General features: G+C 40.6%; 1 protein-coding gene across 2 annotated transcripts; it reads right to left on the bottom strand.

Moving 5' to 3' along the window:
- Positions 1 to 3,144: 3,144 nt before the first annotated feature.
- slbp (stem-loop histone mRNA binding protein) lies at positions 3,145 to 24,543 on the bottom strand. Of its 2 annotated transcripts, none has more exons than XM_072575503.1 (8): positions 24,404 to 24,543; positions 23,565 to 23,720; positions 17,731 to 17,841; positions 10,575 to 10,637; positions 9,836 to 9,970; positions 7,185 to 7,334; positions 6,801 to 6,918; positions 3,145 to 3,588 (listed from the first exon to the last, which is right to left on the bottom strand). In XM_072575503.1, the coding sequence occupies exons 1-8, from the start codon at positions 24,460 to 24,462 to the stop codon at positions 3,478 to 3,480; spliced, it is 903 nt and encodes a 300-aa protein (XP_072431604.1). In that variant the 5' UTR covers positions 24,463 to 24,543; the 3' UTR covers positions 3,145 to 3,477. The 2 variants fall into 2 exon arrangements, with proteins under 2 accessions (XP_072431604.1, XP_072431610.1); XM_072575509.1 differs by lacking the exon at positions 24,404 to 24,543 and adding an exon at positions 24,002 to 24,100.
- Between the last annotated feature and the right edge of the window lie 442 nt (positions 24,544 to 24,985).

The following is a 24,985-nucleotide window of genomic DNA, read 5'->3' as shown; positions in this document are numbered from 1 at the left end:
CTCAGAAACTGACATCTACTAACAGTTATGTCAGTTAGTAGACTGGTCTATAGACCAGACTTCACAGCTAGAAAACTGTCTCACAGCACAACTGAAAAAACTCCTTAAGTCAGGCAAAACTAACAACAGATCTTCAAAGAATGAAACCTGATAGATCCAACACACCCCACTTCTACAGATTACCTAAGGTACACAAACCAGGGAGGCCCCATAGACCCATAGTCTCACTCCCTGGCACACCAACATACAGACCAGCAAAAGAACTTCACTGTATACTGAAATACCTAGTAGAAGACTCATGCCATCCATCCAAGAATTCCTGAACACCAAAGGCACCAAGATAGAAGAGGACAATGTAGTGGTCTCGTTTGACATAACAGCTTTATTCACTTCAAATTAACATCAGCCTGGCCAAAGAAACACTGACCTCATGACTACACAAACCAAGGATACAGAACACCAGACAGCACCAATTATTAGCAAGTACAGCATCAAACTTGTAGATTTGTGCCTCACTACCCACTTCACCTTCAACAAGGCCTACAAACAATATTAACAGGACACCTATGGAATCATCAATATCAGGATTCTTAGCAGAAGCAGTAATGCAGAGACCTGAACAAAAGCCCTCCCATGATCCAATCCAAGCTTTGGGTTCACTATGTGGATGACACCTTTGTCATCACAAAACAGAGGAAACCTACACAGTATCAACACTATCCTTACTGACATAAATTTCAAAAAGGAAAAGGACGACGACGACAACAACAACAACAACCTCCCCTTCCCAGATGACAGTGGAATGAAGAGTCAATGGAGAACTGCAGGCCACCCTCTACAGGAAAGCAACAGACCAGATAGTTAACTACAGGAGCAATCATCCCAACACCCACAAATGGAGCTGCATCAGGACATTTAAAACAGGCTATAATCACACAACTAGGAGTAGAAAATACCTATACAGCGTATTCAAGAACAGGTACCTGATAAACAGTCTGTCAATTCTTAAAACAACTCTAGCCACACTACCATAAAGACTTGACTACCAGACTACTCCAACCCTTTGGCATCATGCTAGCCCACAAACCTATCAAAACATTAAACAGCTGATGAACCTGAAGGATCCTGTAGCAAAAACCAGCAAAATGAATGTCATTTACAAAATACCCTGTAAGGACTGCAACAAACATTACATTGGACAGACAGGCAGGAAACTAGCCACTAGGCTACACAAACACAGACTAGCCACCAAAAGGCATGACCAGTTATCAGTTATCCTTACTCACAGATGAAGGAGGACACCACTTTGACTGGGACAACACATCTACTCTCGGTCAGGTTAAACAAGAAATAAGCACAAGAATTCCTGTAGGTCTGGCATTCAAACCAGATCTCTATCAATAAACACATTAATTTGGATCCCACTTACCAACCTCTAAGAAAAAGAACCAGAAATGACATCACCCACCTTAACAGACCAAGACAAATAGCAAGTGGGACAGAACACCAGCGCTTCCTCGGGGCTCACTGATGTTACCTAGCATAATGACTCAACATCTGAGAACAAACCTACCAGCTCAATGAACAAACTTACTACCTGACTATCAACCTGCTACAAAATCTTCTCAAAAATCGCAAAGATGTATAGGTAACTACATTGTCCACAAGAGATGAGCAGAAATAGGGTCAATGTGTCTTTATTCCAGTCCCACTCCAACCTGTTCCCACTGCTTTCTTTGTTATACTAAAGGCTTAACACCAGTTAACAAGAGTTAAGCCTTCCTGCTAGGATTGTAAAAAAAAAATTTAAAAGCTTTCCATTTCCATCCTTCTCATCTTCACCTGGTCCATCAGATTCTTCCCTTTCTTGATTTAATTGTTCCCATTTCTGAGAAAGTGTGCGCACAAATATCAATTACAAACCTTCTGTGTCTTCACAAATAATCAGACAGATTTAAGTCCAACTGTGACAGTGGTAGCATTTAATTCAATGTCTAACGATGACCAAGAAACCAGTGTCTTTTTGCACAGGTTTGCTCAAAATGAAGCACCATTTCTTAGTATTAACACCTACTTCTTTATCATTTCGGTATTACCATTTGCTCTTAAACACTTTTACCATCTGTTTTACTTGTTCCTCATCCCCACTTTTATCATTACAGCATAAAACAAATCATTTTCCAGCCCATCAGTTGAAATTTTAGACTTGAAATGTTAACATTCTCCATATATATGTTGTGACACCTGCTGAGTTTCTCTAGCACTTTGTCTTTTTAATACTCATTCCACAGTCAGTTACATACTCAATTTGTTTCACGAGATGCTTCTCCATTTCAATCTACTCAGATTTGTGACTGCCCAAAGTCAGGACAAATGTGTGCGCAACCCAAAGCTATGAATGACCAACTGGATAATTTATTGTCATGGATATTTTACAGTGAATGCATGTAAAATTGTGAAAAGCTTCAACTTGGTTCACCACTATCTAGCACCATTTTGAATTGCTTATGATTCAATGAAATGAGAAAAAAACATGCCAATGTAAGCAATTAAAGTTTTATTGTACAGCTGCAGATTTACAAAAAAATAGAAATATTAAAAATGCTAAGTTCAACAATTTGTATTCTAATAGCAAATCATTTCAAATGTCTACAATATCTAAGTGGAGTCTGGATACATGCACAACAAATTGCTATAAATACAAAATAAAATCAGTACAAAAAAAAAAAGAGTTTATTACAGTCTTCCATTAGGAAATTAGACACATGTCAGTGGATTACTTTTATGCAGATCTCTTAAATCACAAACAGCGACAGCATTTTAAAAATTCACAAGTCAAACATTCCCAAGATTAAAAACGTATTAACTTTATTCAATGTCAAATGGGAAACTGTTGCAATTTGCAGCCATTCCATTTGATTTCCATCAAGATAACCGACTCTGCTCCAAGAATAAAACACTGAAAACATAACAATGGAGTAATCTAACAACTACTGGTCAGAAATAGTCTTAATTCTCTTATTCCCACCTCCATAGCAATGTTACATAGAAATAAAAAAGCTCAAATCTGTAATCTCAACTCCAATCACATGCCTCAATTGTTGAGATAGCCATATGTCAAAGACATTCAAGGGAGGAGGAGGAGGGGGGGGGGGGGGGGGGGGAGAAAAAAGAGAAAGAGAATGGGTGGGTGGGGGGAGGACAGAAGGGGGTCAACTTAAGTAAATTTTTGAGGATAAGGTTGAACTTCAACATTGGATTTTGGACACTGTCTTGCCCACTGCACTCTGTCAAAGGTAAAAAAGCAATTACATTAATGGATTTGTCAGACTGCACATTACAGACAAATCCACACAAAGTTGCATACAATATGGGCAAAGCAAAATACACAATAAACTCCTTAAAGGTTCTGAGATCATCACAGCATTTGTAGACCTGGTTCATCAAGGTAATATTCTCAACAGCAAGTAGCTTCCTTTAGTTTAGCCAAGAACCAGCTTCATTGGTTTCAGCTAGACAAGCTTGCAAATCAAACTCCTTGCCCACATGAGGGTAGACAAATTCCCTGGTTGGAGTCGAGGATGATATCTAAAAAACAAAACATGAAATCATTTGCTGGAAATGTAATTTGATACTGTAACTTCAGAGGGGGAAAAAAAAAGGTTTCTCACCAACACCACATACTGGACTATGTCAGAGATCTGTAAAAACACTGCCCAACTCATCTCCCATATCATTCCTTATTCCCCTCATCATTTAGGGCGGCACGGTGGCACAGTGGTTAGCACTGCTGCCTCACAGTGACAGAGACCCAGGTTCAATTCCAACCTCAGGCGACTGACTGTGTGGAGTTTGCACGTTCTCCCCGTGTCTGCGTGGGTTTCCTCCGGGTGCTCCGGTTTCCTCCCACAGTCCAAAGATGTGCAGGTTTGGTGAATTGGCCATGCTAAATTGCCCATAGTGTTAGATAAGGGTGAATGTAGGGGTATGGGTGGGTTGCGCTTCGGCGAGTCGGTGTGGACTTGTTGGGCCGAAGGGCCTGTTTCCACACTAAGTAATCTAATCTAATCTTTAGGCATTAAGGGGCAGGATGAATCAAATTTGTGAAGACCTCACCACAACTGAGTCTCTGGCAAAGAAATTTAATTTTTTTCAAAATGGATGCAAACCAGCAGAGCAACTGCTACGTGCAAGTTTTTGATGGAATCATTGGGGGTGGGGTTGACCTAAAATAACTAGTTCACCAGTTCGTAAACAAGTAAAAATTCTCAGTTTCTACACAAAGCTTCTAAAAGTTGCTGATCAGAGTCTTGAATGCATGAGCAGCACTTGTTTTAAAGAATAAAAAGGTTATTACAGTTCACAAAAAGGTGGTGTTCAGTTCATTATGTCTGCACTGATTCTTGAAAGCTTCAAATTGGAGCCAAGTTCCTGCCTTTCCCCACAACCCTGTACACTGCTTTTATTTAAACCATCTAATGCCTTTTTGAATGCCTTAATTGAACCAGTTCCCATCAGACTTCAGGCATTGCATTCAAGATCTGCACTACCCTGAAGTTTTTTTTCTGTTTTCACTTCACATTTATTTCTTTGGCAAAACAAACTGCACGCTGTGGTTCTTGGTCGTTTTACAAGTGGGAACCAGTTTTCCTCTCCTTCCCTCAAGCCTTCCTGATATCTACTATCTAGATCACGATTCTGAAATAAATTCTCCTTTCAGCCTTCTGCTCTCCACACAAAATAGTCCCAACCTCTCCAATCTATCTTCCTAACGGATGTATCTCATCTCTGGAACAATTCTCAAGCCTCTTCTGCACACGCTCCAATTCATTCACACCTTCTCTAATGTAGCACTAGGTATTGTGTAAAACTCAACGGGTCTAACCTCCCTGCTCTTGGAATCTATGCCCTTAATGGAGCAGAGAATGCTGTATTCTCTTTTTAATCTCCCAAATCTCTCCGCTCCTGCACATCCTTTTGAATTGTACCCCTTATTGTATACTGTCTCTCCACATTCTGCATGCCAAAGTGTGTCATCCCGCTTGTCTACATTAAATGGTTAAATAGGTGGCAGATGAAGTTCAATTTGTCAGTTACTTAGAAATTCTACACAGTCTTCCTCTCAGTCTACATGCTGGCCCTGAACGCTCATTATTTCACTTTTGAAAGCCTCCCCCTTTCCAGGTGTCCCATTACTCTCCAACTTTTGAAAATTCCTAACATCAATATTAGCCTTGGACCAGATGTATCCTTTTTCCATAACTACTTTAGAACTACAGAATCATGGACTCTGGTCCCAAAGAGCTCCCTCAGTAACCCTTCAGTCATTTGTCTGCCTTTTTTCCCACTGAAGTAGTCATCAAGTTTTGTCCCTTTGCAGTCAGGCCATCTGCATACAAGATTAAGAAAGTTTTCTTGAATATACTTCAATTGCTCCCCATCCAAACCCTTAATACTTTGGCAGTCCCAGCCAAGTTTGGAAAGTCGCCTACCATTACAATATTATTGCTTTGTGATCTCGCTACATATTTGCCCCTCAATTTTCCAGTGACTATTCGAGGCCTATAGCACAACACTAAAGTGATTGCTCCCTTCTTATTTCTCCATTCATATAGCTTCACTAGACAATCCCTCAGGAATATCCTAAGTAGTGCTGTAATGTTATTCCCAAAAACACCACTCCCCCTCTTCCCTTAAGGAGAGGAGGTGGTGTGTACCCTGGAACATTGCGCTGCCATTCTGTCCCTCCCTCAGCCAGGTTTCTGTGATAGCGATGATATCCCAATCCCACATTTCCATCTATGCAGAGTTCAACTGCCTTACCTGTTAGGCCTCTTGCATTGAAATATATGCAGTTTAATTCATATCTTCCCTCGTTCCCTGCTGTGCTCTTGTCTGCCTAGTCTAACTTCCATAGACAATCAGGAGACAGCAAGCCAGGCAACAACAGCAGGCGGAGAAGTTGATGTTTTGGGTGCAACTTTGCTTCAGGACTGGGGGTGTGTCTAAGGGGAGCTGCAGATAAAGAGGGTGGCAGAAGCAGGTTGGTGAAGTTGGAATAAATGAAGACAGGGAGAGGGTACGACATGTTTAGTCATAAGGGAGGAATCAGTATGGTAGGTGGCTGGTAAACAAAATGCAACGTCGAGTGCTCCAGGCTGTCAGCCGCCTAGGTGGAAGGTGTGTTGTTCCACCAACGTGCGGTTTGGTTTGTTTTGTTGTGGCAAGGATGGGATCATGCCGGAAAAGGAGTGGGAAGGGGAATTTAATGGGCAGTGACTGGGTGGTATGGTCAATCCCTGCAGGCTGGGCTGAGATGTTTGAACTGTTCTAAGTTTACATTTGCTCTCCCTGATGTAGAGAAGATCACATCGGGAGCGCCTGATGCAGTAAATCTGGTTGGAAGAAAGGCTAGGTGGAGCTCAGTCTCATCTGAGAGAATGGTTTGGGGCCCTGGATGGAGGTGGACCAACAGGATTTGCAGCTGAAGGTTTGGGGGTTAGTTGGGAGTGTAGCACAAACCAAGGACCATTAAAGGGAATGGTCCTTGCTTTGGCTCCCATGTAGCTCCAGCAAATCTCCCTGCCAAGATATTGGCCCCTCTCCAGTTCAGGGGCAACCCGTACCTCTTGTGCAGGTCAGCTCTGCCTCAGAAGAGATCCCGATGATCCAAAAATCTGAAACCTTGCCCCCTGCACCAGCTACTTAGCCACACATTCATCTGCCCTATCAATTGTAGCCACACAAAGTTTACTTTTCATCACCAAGCTATCCATTAGATTTAAGATTGATTTGTTTACCTGGGGAGATGGTGCACGTGTGTTACTGGGGGTGCATCCTCTTTCATCATGGAGGCTTGTTCGACTCTCACTTGAGCTGTTCACAGATTCAGTTTCCATATCAAAGTCAAACTCTGTACTGAAAGACATAGGAAGATTCTAAGATGCTTACAGTTTAAGCATTTGTAACTAATGCAATATTACCATAATGCTCAACCCACCATTCCAAGTAGGCATCAACTAGAGACAAAACTTTATGCCTTATTTCACAAAAAGGTCACCATCTACAAGTGGATTCTAGTCAGAGAACTGGACAATTTATTTCAAAATCTAAACCAATAACTGTAACTGCACCCAAAGATCTTCCATTCTAGTCAAACTGATACCAAATAGGTTTGAACATACACTGCTTGTAAATCACTGCCTTCTTCAGCTGGTGGATCCCAAGCATGCAGTGCAATTCTCCACAACCTAATTTGCTGGTCCCAGGATCTACGACTGAATTTCTTAAACTTGTTGGGAGTCCTTGGATGAACACCTGGCTTCCGAAGATGTCTGAAAGAAAGAATTTACAAGTCCAAAGATAACTTGCTTTAAAATGTATAAATCTAAACATCAACAGCATATTCCACATTCATCTAAAGTTAGCCATCAAAAAGGACAACCAGATAAAGTGATGCTATTATTAAACAAGACATACTGTGTGCAGTATACTATTGGAGTGTTATGAATATCTCTAGTTAGTCCTCATCTTAAATGGATACATTCAGGAAAAGGCTACAGTCTCTTAGATGCACAACAAAATCACTGAATGTGTTTGTTATATTTTCTAAGGACTTTAACAGCTATTTGTTGTGAGTGTAAGGATATATGCTCACGATGGGACTGAATTTTAATCTACTGAAACATTTTTAAACTGTGATTTAATCAAAGACTTCTGCTGTGTAATGTTCTGTTTTATTCATTCTGGTCGTTGTATAATGAACCACTTGAGACAAATCAGACTAACTTCAAACTCTTCATATGCAAAGGATTTAAAATCTGGTCAGACTGAAAGATTGTGGGGTTGAAGTTCTGAGCCCTCTTCACCTATATGCTGTTCCTTGGCAGAACCAACCTTCATTTCATATTTGACAGCACATCCAGCTTCACCACCTTCCTCAACACTTGCATTGCACAAACAGAATATCAATATACATTCTTGTATCTTGTCCAAACTTTGCTTCAAGTCCATCATAATTATCTAAAGTTACTGTACCTTTGTCACATTCTCTCTCTAATCCTATCAGAGATTTTCATCTTAGATCTTCAACAGACTTTTTAAATTAGACCTCAGACCAAATTGCCTCCTTTTATAGTTTAACCATGTTATAACATCACCTAGATCAGCCCAGCTGTTAGTGAAGATCACACTTCCAAATCTGACTATCCCAGTCATGTCTTGACTGATTTCCCATCCTCCACTCAATTTAAGATAAACCAAAAACAAGTTCACAGACTTTGCATCAGGATCCATTTAGGTACCAATCAATCCTAGTGCCTCCTAGTCCCCAGTCTCAAAACTGTAGTTTTGTTTGAATACTAACACTGCTCTATTGTCCCATCTCCAGGATTCTCAGATACTTAAACCTCAAAATGGGGCATAGGGCATTGTGCACCAAAATGGACGGAGAATTGGTTCACAAACCAGCAAGATTGGAAATAAGTGGGTCTTTTTCCAAGTGACAGGTAGTGACTAGTACGGTAGTGCAAGGATCAGTGCTTGGACCCCAACCAGTCATCATATATTTTCACAAGAGAATTCTCAGAAGCCTAGAAAGTTCAACAGGATTAACACAGGAAGGATGCTCTTGATAATCAGGGTCAGTCTACTGTTAAGGGGTGGCCTATTTAGATTAGAGATGAGGAGGAACTTCTTCACCCAGAGTGTGGTGAGCCTGCAGACCTGTTATAGGAAATGGCAGAGGGATTTGAAACAAGACTTTCAAGAAAGATTCTGATATAGTTCTTAGGACTAAAAAAAAGACCAAAGAAAAGGGATGTGTGCGCGCCAAACAAAAAAGACCAACTGATGAGCTGGATGATCATATTAGATGGTGGAGCAAGCAGAAAGGGCTAAGTAGCCTACTCCTGCTGCTCGATTCTATGTTTAAAATAGAGATCTTCCAAAGGTGTCTTTGGTCCTCTGCCTATCACCATACTTCGTTCAATATCTATTTTCCAAAGCCCCAACCTCTGAAGCATCTGACTCTTCTACACTACATGTATTATAAAAATAGGTTCATTGTGAAACAGGAAGTTTCAATTAGTTTAGATTAAGCACTGCAAGAAAACAATGCACCCAATATATGGGTTCCATTATTTCTCAGGAATGTCAAGGCTTAATTTGTTCCCTCTTCGGAAGATCCATTGAGAGCAATTCTGACTAACTTGAGCCATGTTATTATATAAAGAAAGAAGCTGGGAATATTATCCAAATACCAAGTGTTTTACAATGCAATTAATAGTTATAACAAATAATTTGAGCAAGATAATGATTCTTCAGCATTAAAAAAAAAGCACAGAAACTTTCTTGGTCACAAAAACAATTTGCTGAAAAAGCTCTGATGAAGGGCTAATGCCCCAAACTTCAATGCTCTTGTTCCTCAGATGCTGCCCGACTTGCTGTGCTTTTCCAGCAACACAACTGCTGGAAAAGCTCAAGATCTGGCAGCATCTGAGAGAAAAAGGAAGGATCATTTGATCCAAAACATTAACTGATTTCTCTCGACCAGATTTCCGAAGCCTTTCCTGCAGTTTATTTTTGATTCATTTACAGCATTCACACTTTTGGTTTTTATGTCATGCTTTCTTGGTAGCAATCTCAGTCATATTCATTATAGACCAATCACCTCTGGATCAAACTAAAAAACTTTCATGTTTTTTGCTTTACCACAGATAATCAAGTATGGTCAATGTCAATTGAGTTTAAGTTATCCCAACTTAAGCCTGGCCAAAAAGGAAAACCTAGCTTCAAGAATATTTGGGCAAGAATTTTAAAAAGTATTAGATCTTACTTGGGAACTTCCTGAATGAATCTATCATATGCAATAGTATTCTTTCCATAGTTGATTTGCTTCTGTCTTCTCATCAATACTACTTCATCAGTTTCAAGTTCTGAAGGTGCCAATGATTCTCTGGAGCCACTCGAGCTGAAAATTAGTAATTAGAGATTTAAGAGATTTTCCTCATCCTCAAATCAAGACATTAGTGAAAGAAAAAAATTCCAATTAGACAGTCAATGCATTCCTTGGTGCGCTGACAGTGGCCTCTTTCTGCATTGTAGCCAGTGATCAATATGCTCCAACCCAACTGAAAAAGACTTCCCTAGTTTTAAAATCCCAAACTAGAAAAAAGTAACCAGTTTCAGATGCCACAGCCCAACATGGTAAGATTACAGATATAAAGCCTCAGTGTATAAAATCCCATTCTCAATTATCTTGCAGGAGAAACAATATAAACCTGCATGTAATCAAGGAACTCAAACACTCAAAGCAGGAAATGCTAGTAAACATCTGCAGGGGATACTGCACTGTGGCAGAGGTTACAGCAAGGCAAATCCACTCTTTGGTTTGTAGCACACAACTGAGATTTCAAAAATCCATCTCAAACATTCCACCTTCATCTCTTCATTTTGGAATGAAATTTAATTTGATTTTAGTCTCAATATCATGAGGAAAAACTTTGCAATACATTGTAGTGTAGTACATTGTGATCAAGCATGTATTATTAATCCTGTAAACACTTCATCTATACCTTTCAGAAGAGTAACCCTTTTCATGATCATTAAAATCGTTGAGCAGGAGACGTCTTTTATATCTGAAAGAAGAAATTCAAAAATATTGAAAAATATGATTAACAGTAGTGGTATAATTGTAATGTCATTGAAACAGTAACTTAGAGGTAAGGTTATTGGGCTGCAGACAAAGATTCAAATCTTACCACAGCAGCTGGAACCTAATACAAGCAATGTGTCTGGAATAGAATATAGTTTCAGTAAATTAACCATAGGTCATTCAACATACAAGACAGTTTTTCTTTTGAAAGGATGTCCTTTGGGAAGGACAAATACAGTCCTTACTCATCCTGGCTTATGCAACAGTGACACCCACATCCTATAGGAATAAAAAAAAGTTTTCATTTTTTAAAGCTCCAAATACAGGTAAGCATAGCTTGCCATTAAAATGGAATCTGTTCAACTCAATCACACCATTCCTTCAGGAGGTGCCCATTTAAAACAAAAAACCTGTTTAAAGATATAACTTCTGGATTTATTACAAGGCAACTTATTTTAAAAGTAGAGCGTGACCAACACTTTAAAACAGACTTCCCATCAAAATAATAAAAGGTGACAGCAACTGAGAAATGCAAGGACCAGACACAGCAATTGTAATGGAAGGACAGGTTTGGTAATGTTCTTCATGGATAAACCCCAGACACAATGCATGGGTTGTGAATAGCTTTTGGAGCAACAAAGCAAGGTAGTGGCAAGATTAGGTTTAACTGGCAAACAAGTTAGCTGTAATAAAACATGACTTTTATTTTCCAAATTAACTGAAATGTTGGCTGCATATTACAGTTTTTTTTAAAAGCAATGTTTACTGATACTGGCAACCATGCACATGTTCATTTGGGGAACAGCACAGTTCTGAACAAGTGATCATGTCGACTTCATGTGGAACTGTGGTACTGCATATGCAATTTTTTACTGGGGTACAATAAATGTTTCCATTCCTGTTTTTCCACCTAGATCTTCCACTTTTGGTCTTGTTAGGTGCTAGGTTTTCCCCTTCAAAATTTGGGTTTCTTTCCCCCCACAAGACCCTATCATACATGTTTATTTAATTTCAGTGTTAGATTTCAATTTTTGTGTTATCACCACCCTTTACTCAGTTTGTTCCTGTCTCAAGGGGATCAGGCCAAAGCTACATAGTTTAGTTATCAGATTCAGTGCCCAGGCCTAGTGCATGAGCATGCCTGGTCATTGCCAATTTGGTTTGTGAAGTTAACTTGTTGAGTTGTGGTGTTACATTCATGTGGGTTTTTCACAAGATGTATAGATGTCAAAGTGTGGTGGTACATTTTAGTTGTTCACATGACATTGTTCTAAAAACAATTTGGATTACTTCACATAATGGATGACTCCCAATATAATTTAAATATGATCAATATCTAGGGATAACAGAAGTTAAGACTGTATATTTTCCAAGGATTTTACTGAATTCACTATCTAGGTTGTTCCCAAAACTTAGTGACAACACCAGGTATTATGGTGAGGAGGAGATAATGGATGTGTGTACAAGTGCACACAGACAAGGAAGCCCAGGAGGCAGGAAGGCCTCTCCCAGTCTCTCCTCTTCTCTCCCAGATCCCAACAGTCACCCTGGGTACTGATTTCTTCCTCCTCTGGATCATGTCTCTGGTCTCCTCCTCGTTGAGATCTGTACGTGTGATTTACAGCACCACAAGTTGGTGCCAGCAGCCTTTTTATTTGTTAAAAAGAGAACCTCACAGCCATTAGTCAATTCTATAGTTTTATTAGGCCCACAGAGGTACAGTAAAGAGCGTGGTGCTGGCAAAGCACAGCAGGTCAGGCAGCATCCGAGGAGCAGGAGAAACACAGATTCTCCTGCTCCATGGATGATGCCTGCCCTGCTGTGCTTTTCCAGCACCATGCTCTCAACTCTAATCTCCAACATCTGCCACACAGAGATCGAGGCCAAGTCTCAATTCCCCTGCTGGCGACTATCCAAGCATAAAGTTAAATACAAGTTATAAAGAAAATTGCTTTCTAAAGTTTAAAGGGTGCATCCAGCAGAATATCTTTCAAGATCAGCCAAGTGACGGTTCTCTTCCTCGTCAAATCAGGGGCAGCATACTACCTCAAGTGCCAGGGACCCAGGTTCGATTCCACCCTTGAGTGAGTCTGTTCCCGTGTCTGCATAGGTTGCCTCCGGCTGCTCCGGTTTCTTCCCACAATCGAAAAACGTGCAGGTCAGGTGAATCGGCCATGATAAATTGCCCATAGCATTAGTCAGGAGCAAATATGGGGAATGAGTCTGGGTGGATTACTCTTCAGAGGGTCAGTGTGGACTGGTTAGGACGAAGGGCCTGTTTCCACACGGTGGGGAATCTAATCTAAAAACAAACATCTGGGATTTAATCCAAAGTCATCCAAAATTAAGGTCCAGGTATACTAACTGGTATTCTATAACAAATAGGCGTTGCAAATATCCAGTTAATAATTCACATTTTAGAACACATCTTTGTATTCAGTATTTTGGTTTGTAGAAAATGGGCATTGCTAAGAAAATCAAACAAGCTTAGATTTTATGACACTTAATTCTCTCAACAGGGGCCCAATCTTCACCAGGGTGACAGACAAGAGCTTCAAAGCTTCACTTAGCCAAGAAGCTAGAGACATGAAGGTCGCAGTTCAGTAAAAAGACAGTTATTCACATATGTTCTTAGAATTAAGGAAAACTTTGAAATTTAAAAACAGTAATTTGCATTTCTACCAGTGAAACATGGCCATGGATGGTGTTCAAAGATGATAAGCTGGATTTTCCAAGTAGCAGTTATCACAGATTGCCACCCTGCCAAACACTCCATCCCCTTTTTAAAAAAAGGGATGTCAGAATGTCTCGAAAGATTCTGATCAGTGTTCCTTCAGAAATGCAGTCATTTTTCTATTCTGACAATTATTTCATGGTGTAGAACTATCAGAGAAAGGTTAACCTCTTTACAGCCATCAGCTGTCATATTCTGAAATGTAAAGATCCAGACAGCTACTTAGATAGTATTTGTCATTTGACAGCAGCTAAGGCAAGTGTGATGTTAGGATGCTGGGAGAGTAGTTAAGTAGAATGCCAGGTAGCAGGATCATAGTGTACCTTGGGGAGGGTGAAATGGAGGTCTCATAGGGGACAGGGGTACTAGTGAGAGGAATCTGTCCAGTGGTGTCAGGTCAGGATCTATGGAAAGAGGTCTGAGGTGATGTAGTTGGGAGTGGAGTGACAAGAATGGAATCAGTTGAATAACTTTTCAAGTAAAACCTTAAATCGGAGCATTCTGATGCACTAGATTGGATTGACGGTTCCAGGCATAGAGCTGTCAGGCCATCAGAAAACATAAGCCCTTGTTTGTTCAGAGTTATTTGAATCTGTCAGCACATAACCAACAGCCAAGATTGGCTGAAAGAAGCAGCTAAGAGATTGTTAGTTTTGGGTCCTTTGTAGCTTCTAGCTCCTTGGAAATCAAGTGAAAGCCGGACCTACACCTGAAGAGCAGGTGAAATATCTATTGCCTGTGACACAGCCTGGCATCCAATATGAAACAAATTAGGAAAGGAATAGAATAACTGATGGAAGAATTCTTCCCGTTATCACCTGAACAAACAAACATCAACAATCCCCTCAAAAGCAGTTAAACCTTTTTGCAGTCAAAGTTCAGAAAACAATAGCCTCACTGCAGTTTGAAATCACAGTAGGTGGTTATTGGAAGGAGAGAGAGTTTCTCTGAAGCTTTACTCTGAAGGAAGACAAGTGTTCAAGCTGTGAAATCCACATTTAAAGGTCAGTAAAAAATAAATTGGAAGCTCATTTAACCAAAATTTAATGGAAGGACTTCTATGAAATCTTGAATTTTGGTGAACTACAACATTAAAGATAAATCATATTGAACTCTGGAGCATTAATTAGCTTTTGAGCTTTTCAAAGGAAAAAGAAAACAATGATCCTTCAAGATTCAGCAAGTAAGGGTGGAGAACCAAATCTTTTGCACTCTTCATCATTGAAGCTGGAAATATTTGTGGAGCCTCCTCTAGTGTTTAGTGTCCTCCACCATCCATGATTAGATATGACAGGACTATGGAGCTTAGATCTGATCCATTAGTGTGGGATCACTTAACTATCACTTGCTGCTTATGTTATTTCGAATTCAAGTAGTTTGCTTGGTAGCTTCACCAGGTTAACACCTCATTTTTAGGTATACCTCGACTTGCTCTTAGCATACTGTCCTGCACACTCCATTCAACAAGGGCTGATCCCAAACTTGAAGGTAATGGTTGAGTGGGGGATATGCCAGGCCTTGACATTGCAGATTGTGCTGAAGTACAATTCTGTTGCTGGCTATGGCCCATAGCACCTTATGAATGCCCAGTCTTCAGCTGCTCAATTTATTGAAATCTGTTCCATTTAGCACAGCAATAACATCACAACACAAATGGAGGACAGTCAAATATGCTTTTCCCTCACCTCCAAATACAGACCCAGCATAGCAGCTCCATCCTGTCGGACTCAAATCAGTGGTACTGCTGCCAAGCCAGTCTTGGAGGTTCACACTGAAGCTGCCAAGCCTAAGTATATTTTGCACCCTTGCCACCTTCAGTGCTCCCTTCAGTGTTCAACAGAGAAGTATGATTCATCAGCTGAGGAAAGTACATGGATACAAGTTATTTCCTTGCTTACGTTTAACCTGAAGCCATGAGACTTCATAGTCAATATGGAGGACTCAGGGAAACTCCCTTTCTACAGTATAGGACTGTTACACCACCTCTGCGGTGTCTGCCCTGCTGGTGGGTCAGGCCATACCCAGGAATGGTGATGGCGATGGTCTGGGACATTGAGTGTATGATTCTGTCAGGCTGTTTGATAAGTCTGAGACAGCTTTCCCAATGTGGCACTAGAATATTAGTTAGAGGACTCTGCAGGGTCAATTGAACTGTTTCTGCCATTGTCTTTTCTAGTGCCTAGGCCAATGCCAGGTGGTCCATCCAGTTTCATTTTTTTGTTGAAACTTCATAGAGACTAATAGAAGTGAGTGGCTTGCTAGACTTTTCAGAGGGCAGTGGAGAGTCAACTACATTGCTGTGGGTCTGGTCAGACCAGACCAGGTGAGAATGGCAGATTTTCTTTTCTGAAAGGTCACTTGTGAGCCAGCTGGGTTTTTCTGACATTACATCATGGTCTCATGGTCATCAGTAGATTCTTAAATCCAGGTTATTTTGATTCTGAACTGAAATTTATGGCAGGATTCAAACCCAGGACCTCAGAACATTAGCTGAGTTTCTGAATTAATAATCGAACAACAATGCCATCACCTCCCTACAAAAGACATGAATCTTGTGGCATAGGCTGGTTTATAGATTTAAAAAAATATAAACAGTCCCGAAGGGATCAAAACAGGCAGTTTGTGCTGTATGATTCTATGGAGGAATCCTCCAGCTATGTCGAATTCAAGTAGGTCCTCCAATCCCCTGCAGCTGACATGGGAGGATATGAAGTCTGAAGATTTAACCATTAACTATCAATACAAATTGAAAGACCTGGGAGTCAACTAAAAAGCAAATTCTGTTCCATTTGTGAAATCCAGGACACTTATGTCTTGGACACCTACATGTGCAGGTCATTTTTTTAGCCAGAGAAGCAAGTTCCAGGTTATGGAACTGCAGCTGGCCTTAATGCAGTGCACACCCAAGACTTATAGCTTAGTGGATAATAACTTTCTTTCAGTGGTCAACCCATAACTCAACAGTTGTACAAAAAGTGAGAAAGGGTACCGCCAGCAATTGAGAACCAGGAGGCAGTTAGCACAGGAATGAGGGGCTACATAATGACTTCAGGATAATGTTTCTGGCGATGTCATGCTTAAGAATGTCATTAAGTACCTACAGAGCTTGGCTAAAATGACCTGTTTTTTGCCCAATAGTTAATCATTTATAAAATTAATGGTTGCAATGTAGAATGAAAAATTATGAGCAAAACCTGATAATTAGTCAGATTTACCTAGCTGAGTGACTTCAGATTACTTTCCTGTGTAAACCAATGGATCAGCTGTGGTTAGTAAGCATGGAATGTAATCTACATACAAAACACATGGACAATAGCAGGTCACTCAGCCCTTCAAGCATGCTGTCATTCAATAAGATCATGGCTAATTTAACTTTAACCTCAATGGTGCAGTCCTCCATATCCCCAAATATTCTTTCATCCTTTTGGCAGTTAAGAATCTACTTCTTCCAAAGATTCTGTGTAGACTACCTTTTGAGAAAGAATTCCAAAGATAATACTCAAAAAAAATTTCCCGTTTTAAATGGGCACCCCATTACTTTGAAAACAATGATCTCCAGTTCTAGACTCTCCTGCAACAGGAAACATCTCTTCAACCACCCAGTCAAGTCTCCTCAGGATCTTGTATATTTCAACTAAGTCACCTCTGACGTTTCTAAAATGTAGAGGATACAGGTCTAGCCTTTCCTCAAAGCAATCTGCTCATTTCATGTATCTGTCTATTAAACTTTTCTGAACTGTTTTTAAGGTATTAACATCCTTTGTAAATATGATGACAGGTATTGTAAACAGTACTCCAGCTGTGGCCTTCCCAAAACCCTGTACCTGCACTTTCCAGAGTGCCACTCTCACCAGCAGTTGAAATGGAAGACTTGAACAATACAACTCAGAATCCTGTGCTAACAGCCTTATGGTTCTCAATACCCAAGAACAGAAGTAAGACCTCCTTACTCTTGCATTCCATTCCTCTTGAAGTGAGCCACAAACATTCTATTAACTGTCCTGATTACTTGCTATATCTGGCATACTAACACGGAACACTGCTATTCAACTGCAATGAAAAGCATTGAATATTTGGAATTTATACAGGATATACGTGAACTTCTAAAATGAGAATTGTATAACTGCAAACAAACAATCATTTAAGTTATTTGAAAATAGGAGTTATATTTCCTCACTATAGCAATCCAGAATGCAGGACCATTATTGTAGGAATATTTAAGAGGCTAAGAAAATATTGAATGAAAGGGAACGAAAGGCACAGAACCACACTCTATACAAGTTAGTTGCAACATTTGACAGACCCTCCAGAAAGGCTGTTGGCAAACTAAAAGTGTACAAACCTTTTCAAATCACGATAAACAATCTGTCTAGTTTCTTCATCTTCAACCGCAGTACCCCAATCTGCAGAACCACATCTGGTGACTGTTCCGTCACCTTCTGGTGTTGTGAAACTGGAAAAAATGAATTTTAACAGCCATTTAAAATTATCTATTTTTCCCTGTTAAATGGACTTGGCTACAAAATTAATGATCCACTACAAAACCTTGACAACATTTGATTTAACTGGAAACTCTCAGTTCCAAGTACTGGAGAATTGTCAACTCAGTTACATGAGTGACCCCAAGAAATACATTTTATGCTAGAACAGGCTTTACCTGAACATAAAATGTAACATTTTCCAAATTGAATAGATGCCTTAATTCCAAGTTCATATAAGCAGCCAAATTCCCTAGGACGTGACCACATCTCACAATTTGGCCTAAGAATTAACGTTTCATTTAGAACTGTCAAAGTTATAAATACATTAGAAAAAAACCCACACAATCTCATCACTACAGTGCAACCCCTTATTCGTTGCTGTCACTAGTTTCATTGGATTAATTGGGCTGAAACCCTAGGTCATACCTGCAATTTTCAACTCACGACAGAATAATTTCTTGAATCAATTCCAGGCAATCCAGTTAAGGTGCATCAGACAGCAAGCAATCAGTAACAAAAAGTAGGCAGCAGGGTTTCTAAAATCTAATATTTAATCTATCTGCAACATTAATTTTAAATTTTCAAAAACTCCAGTTTAATTGTGAAGCAAATAGTCACAAAGTTAGTTACACAACAATTGGAGTCATAGCATAGAAATAGGTCCCTCAGCCCACCACGTCAATGCCAACCAACACACACCAAACTATACTTATCCCATTGACTTACATTTAGTCCATAGCCTATGCCCTGGCATTTTAAGTATTCATCCAGATGCTTTTAAAATGCTGCAAGAACACTTGCCTCTACCACCATTTCAAGCACATTTCTACTACCTTCTGGGTTAAAAAGGTTTTTCAGAACTCTAAATGACTTACTCTTCATCTTCAACTTATGCCCTCTGATTTTCAATACATCTACCATGATTCACCCGGTCCTTGATTCCTATTATTTTGTAAACTTCAATCAGATTCCCCCTCTCAGCCTCCTCTGTCCCAAAAACACTGTCCAGTCTCAGGTGCAAGAGCAAGAGCCCTTTCATACCAGGCTGGTGAATCTCCCCTGCACCCTGTCTTGTGCAATCATGACCTTCTGATACTATGACGATCAGAACTGCACACAATATTCCATCTGTAGCTTAACCAAATGTTAGATAAAATAGTAGTAAGACTTCCTTGCTCCTATAATCTATGCCGTGACTAATGAAGGCAAGCATCCCATATATCATCTTCACCACCCTGTCCTACCTATGCTGACAACCTCAAGGATCTATGGGTTTGTACACCAAGATCCTAGAGGTTGTCAGTACTCCACAGGGACCTACCATTCATTGTTAGGTATCACAAAATGCATCATTTCACACAATGGATTAGATTCTATTTGCCATTGCTCTACCCAATTTACCAGCTGATCATTATCAACTCTAGGCCAAGACCATCCTCCTCACTCAAAAGACACCAGTTTTGGTCATCCACAAACTTACAAGTTTACCTTCCACGTTCACATTCAAGTCATTAAATAGATAGCAAAGGTCCTTGCATCAATTCTTGTGATGCACTGTTGGTCACAGGCTTCCAATCACAAAAATATGTCCCTCCAACTTTGCCTCATTTGCAAGCCAATTTTGGATCACAGAACTATGATCTAAATCTTGTTTCATACAAGTACTATGTGAAATCCTCAAAAGCACATTAAAAATAAATTTCACATTCACCAGGGTGTCAGATGAAATAATTTAGTTATAAAGAGACAGGAAAGAAAGTCTCCTGTTTTCTTCACACAAATGACAAAGTCATTTCTTTTAAAACTCATGCATTAAACTTCTGTGAAATTAGAAAGTCTTTTCTTCAGACTTAGACCTAATAAGCAGTTATCTATTTTAAAAATAAAGCATTGGGAAAAGGATCATTTTTGACATAACATATCATGCGAAAGGGAGACAGAATCAAGCAGTAGCATCTTTCACAGTAAAACTGGGGTTTTCTGAAAAGAGATTATATTGTTAAAGCTGCCAGTTCAATTCCCATAAGCTATTTATGTTGCACTGTTGTATTTGAATACAGACTGCTTCAGTTTGAGGACTTGCAAATGGTGCTGAACACTTCTCTGATGTGCAATCATCATGTCTGACCCTCTCAGAGGGAATATAAATCTGAAGATGTTTGGGCCTTGGAGGAACTCCTGCAGTTGAGGTGACAGACCTCCAACAGCCACAACCACCTTCCTGCGTGTCAGGTAAGACTCCAACTCTCCATGAAGAGATTGCCATTGATGCCCATTGATTCTAGTTTTGTTAGGGCTCCCCGATGCCACTGATGACAACTTCAATGACTTTACTGAATCCACTGCACAGAAACAAGCTAACAACTTTTTGGGTGGCATGGTGGCACAGTGGTTAGCACTGCTGCCTCAGTGCCAGAGACCTGGGTTCAATTCCCACCTCAGTCGACAGACTGTGTGGAGTTTGCACATTCACCCCGTGTCCGCGTGGGTTTCCTCTGAGTGCTCCGGCTTCTTCCCACAGTCCAAAAATGTGCAGGTTAGGTGAACTGGCTATGCTAAATTGCCCATAGTGTTAGGTGAAGGGGTAAGTGTAGGGAATGGGTCTGGGTGGGTTGCGCTTCGGCGGGTTGGTTTGGACTTGTTGGACCGAAGAGCCCGTTTCCACACTAAGTCATCTAAAACAACTAGACTATGTGGAAGTGTTCATTCTCAGAAACATCTCCTGATCAAAAGTTATCAGAAAAAAGGTTTTAGAACATACCAACACCTTGGTAGTAATAGAAGACTTGTGCTCCAGAATTAATCACACCCGAAGTTAAGTTGTTCCTGCACAGTGACATCACTGGCCCCATCTTGCAATGTTTGGGCCATAGCCTTGATTATTATGACATCAAGCGTTCATCCAATAATTTTTTTAGGAAAAAAGTAAAGAGGTTTCCCACCTCAACAACCCTCCCTGGCAATGCATTCTAGACCATCACCACCCTCTTGGTGAATAAACATATTTCCTCAAATTCCTTCTAAACTTGCGCCTTTCACCTTAAAAAGTTATACCCCCCCCCCCCCCCCCCCCCCTTCTATTGACTCTACAAGTCAGGAGAACAGCTCCTTTCTATATCCCCTGTTCATGCCCCTCAAATCAGGCCTTCTCAGCTCCAACAAAAACTTGTTTATCCAGTCCCTCTTCATTAGCTGAAACACTCCAGTCCAGGCAACATCCTGGTGAATTTTTATCTATACCAACTCCAGTACAAAAAATTCCTTTTCTTAGGCTGGTGACCAGGACTGCACACACTACTCCCAACTACAGCCTAACCGAAGTCCTGTCCAGTTCCAACAAGCTCCCTGCTCCTATGTCTTTATCACTGTGGTATAGATTATATGACCAATTAACTGTTCGCCACCTTCAGGCATATGTGGACAAGCACCTCAAGATGCCCCTATTCCTCAGCTTCCTTCTGCTCTGTCATTCATCAAGTACTTTTGCCTTGTTATTTCTCCCAAAGTGCATCACCTCACTTTTCTGGATTAAATTCCACCTGCCACCTGACCAAACCCTTATATTCTCTTTTAATCTAAGAGGACATTCCTCACTGCCAACCATCCAATCTTGTTACCCACATACTCAGGTGTTTGCTCCATCATGACCTCCTGCAGAAGCCAATTCTATTTGACTCCAGATATCAAATTATTGAAAGTACTGGATCGTGGAAAGACCATGGATCTGACAATATTCTGGCAATAGTACTGGAGACCTTTACTCCAAAACATCACACCTCTAGCTAAGCTGCTACAGTACCAATGCAACTTCCTCATATTTGCAAATTTATCTACGTATGCCCTGTATACAAAAAGCAAGACAAATCCAATCAGCTTAATTACCACCTTACCGGTCTAATCTCAATCAGTAACATGAAGAAAGGGGTCATTAGTTCAAACAACAACTGCTCAGCAATAATTTGTTTGCAGATGTCCAGTTTGAGCTCTGCAAGGTCCATTGAGCTTCTGACCTTACTTACAGTCTTGGTTTAAACGATGGACAAAAAAAAAGAGCTCAACTGCAGAGGACAGTGTGACGGTTCTTAACTGGAGGTCACAAGTGACAGCATGGCAAAGAGCCTTGGCAAAACAGTCAACAGGAATGGGAAAAAACCTCCCCACTTGCTGAGAGTAATCCTAAGCACATTAGTCAGGTCTCCTTCAGGCCTTCTAAAAAGTGTGTAAGATTGAGGGGCATGGACAGGGAATATAGATAGTGGAGTTTAATGTACAAAAATATTAGCCTTGCTGCTCTGTACTTGGAGCAAATTAGGCTAACGTGTTTGTGTATTGAACTCAGCCACCTATATCCCTTGTCCGCGTCCCTCAAACTTACACACCTCAATTAGGTTCCCTTCAAGTCTTTTCTGTTCGAGTGAGCTTGGGATGACTCCCAGCAAGAGCAGAGTTTTCCTCATTCCCATCAATTGTTTTCTCACACCTTAAAAATATACCCTCCAGTCTTGAAATCCCCCACCCAAGGGAAAAGACCTTGGCTATTCACCAGATCAATGCCCCTCATGATTTTATAAACCTTTATAAAAAGATCATACCTGAACCTATGTTCCAGTGGAAAAAAATCCCAGCCTTTTAACTCAAACCCTCCAGTGCCAGCAACATCCTGGTAAACATTCTCTGAACTCTCAGATTTAGAAATATCGCTCCTATAACAGGTTGTCAAAAAGCTACAAAAAAGTAGTAAAGCAGAAAATGCTAATTGAATAAAGCTATTAACACATCTGACAGACATCACAAAGAGATGGAAGAGAATTTAAAACAAAAAGAACTGGTTGTCAACTTCTTTATATCAAAACTTTTATGATCTAAAAATCTAAAGATTTGAATCCGGTTGTAGATTCACAAGCCAATATAAAACTTCTTTAACTTGTAGATTTTAGCAATACATTTTCTCAACAGAAAATTTCAAAAGTGTACTTCATTTAATATTAGTCTCAAACCTGGTGCTGCAGGCAACACTTCCATTTCAATTCTGATGACAACTTTATCAGAATTCCAAAGGATGGTTTAACCTTTCTATAATAGTACATTCCACATACACTACTCACATCTTTAGAGTTGTGTCCTAGGTCAATGATCCTCAGCTGCTTCAGTCACCTGTTTCCCTCCACAAAGACCAGAAGAGGGAATATTCTCCCTGAGACTTGTATGGTTCAGCACCACTCGTGGATTCTTCAGATGCTGAAGCGGTATTCATCCAAAGACAATTAGACTTGGACGTAATTCCTGGTCACTGATAAGTCTTTTCTTCCTTTCTGAGCAAATCATGTCACTTTTTCAGCCTGACATCCTTATCTTTTCATAAAGACTCACGCTTCGTCACATCGCGAACACTTGTACTTACAAAACGCAACTACAATCGTTTTGCAAACACAACTCAACTCAAGAGACTGAATGGAAAAGCTAATCTCGCTTCAAACATCAAAACTGGAAGTCGAAACCAGCATTTCCCAGGAGAGGGAAGTGGTGGGGGATGTTAACATTTTGATTAATACACAAGGAGTTTTTAAAATACAAGATATGCAGTTTTCAAATGAAGTCCTTTCTTGGACATGCACAACAAAGGGGTCAAGACGACGAGCTGCCAATTCATCGTTTTTTTCCCTCAACCTCGAGGTTTAAGCCTCTTGCCACTAACCTGGAGACTCTGTCATCTGTCCAAGATGGTGGATCGTCCCACTCCTTGATCTCATCCTCAAACACAGTGGAGTCCGAGTCGCCCATTCTCCGCAGTTTGCCGTCGGCTCCTCGTTTCCTGCCCACGGACCAACGACATGGCGGCGGCTTCCTCCTGCTGAGGGGAGGGAAAATAAAACTGTAGTAAGAATGGGGGACAGAAAGCAGCCCAAGCTGAGACAGTGCTCAGCCGAGATAAAACCTGGTGAAGGAGGAAAACGAGAGACACGATCTCGATCTCTCTCTCCCGCCCTCCCAAAGGGCGGCCGTATCTTTCCCTCCATCTACCCGGGACCTTCCTTGTGCAATACAAGTGGGGGGAAAAAAAATAACTCTTTGAATTAAATCGGATAAATTATTGATGTACAAATCAGTTTATAAGTGAAGGCACAAGCTTACAGTTTCGAATGAGGGGAAACTTTATGAAGTGGAGAATAAAGTGGTTATGGATTACACATCATGACGGAGTTGGACAATGGCGGGGCGGGGGTTAAAACACCGTTAGCGGGGTGTCCTGCGGCTGAAGAGCGGGGCCATGGAGGGGGAATTCGAAACCGCTTCTCTTTTTCGCGCCACTGGCGATCCGCGCGGAACATTCAAAGCTGCCGCCAATAACTGCCATTCCCCAGGTCTCACTCAGTCAGTGTCGGAGAGCGGCGCGGAGAAATGGTAGGAGGACTCAGGAGACTCCGCTTCCCTTTCTTTATAAACGTACAAAGGATACTCTCTTAGGATCTTCGCATGTCTCTGCTGACCTCTACATTTTTTTTTGCCTTTGACACAAAAGGTATTTCAAGATACCTGAAGCGTTCGTTTCCTTGAGCAGCAGCAGCAGCCGACACTGGGCTAGGATGAGCCATAATCACCAAAGTAATCCCTGACACTGAAACCGCTGCTCTTCCGGCTCCAGCTTAAACCCCGCGGCCACCCGCCCTGCAAAGACCAGGCCAGATCAGACCCTACCAACTATCACAGGAAAGGGGAATGTATCGAGAGGGACGGAAAGATGACAGGTAAACCACCTGGGTAATATCGGACTCGATGTCTCTTCAAACTTTTATTTTAAAATTTCGCTTTATCTTGAAGTAGCTAATGTCTGCTTACTCTGTATAAAACCATTTCAAGCCCTTAACCAAAATATGTTCCTCCCTACACTGGGAAATAGTTTGTTCCTCCCCGCTCACGATCCTGCTGATATTTAATTATTTTTTATTATTTTAGTACATCTATTTACTATCGAACGTTTGTAGGTTATTTTTTATTAATTCACATTTCGGTCTTTTATTGTTTTGTTTCTTTTACTTTCTTCATCTTCATTGGTCCATTAATTGTGATTATCTGATTGGCTGATTGGATTGATTGACAAGCTGGAAATTTAAATAT

Source organism: Chiloscyllium punctatum, chromosome 1 (assembly GCF_047496795.1).
Source record: "Chiloscyllium punctatum isolate Juve2018m chromosome 1, sChiPun1.3, whole genome shotgun sequence".
In the NCBI taxonomy this organism is placed as follows: Eukaryota; Metazoa; Chordata; class Chondrichthyes; order Orectolobiformes; family Hemiscylliidae; genus Chiloscyllium; species Chiloscyllium punctatum.
The sequence above is the reverse complement of the archived record's forward strand: the minus strand, read 5'-3'. Positions and strand labels throughout refer to the sequence as shown.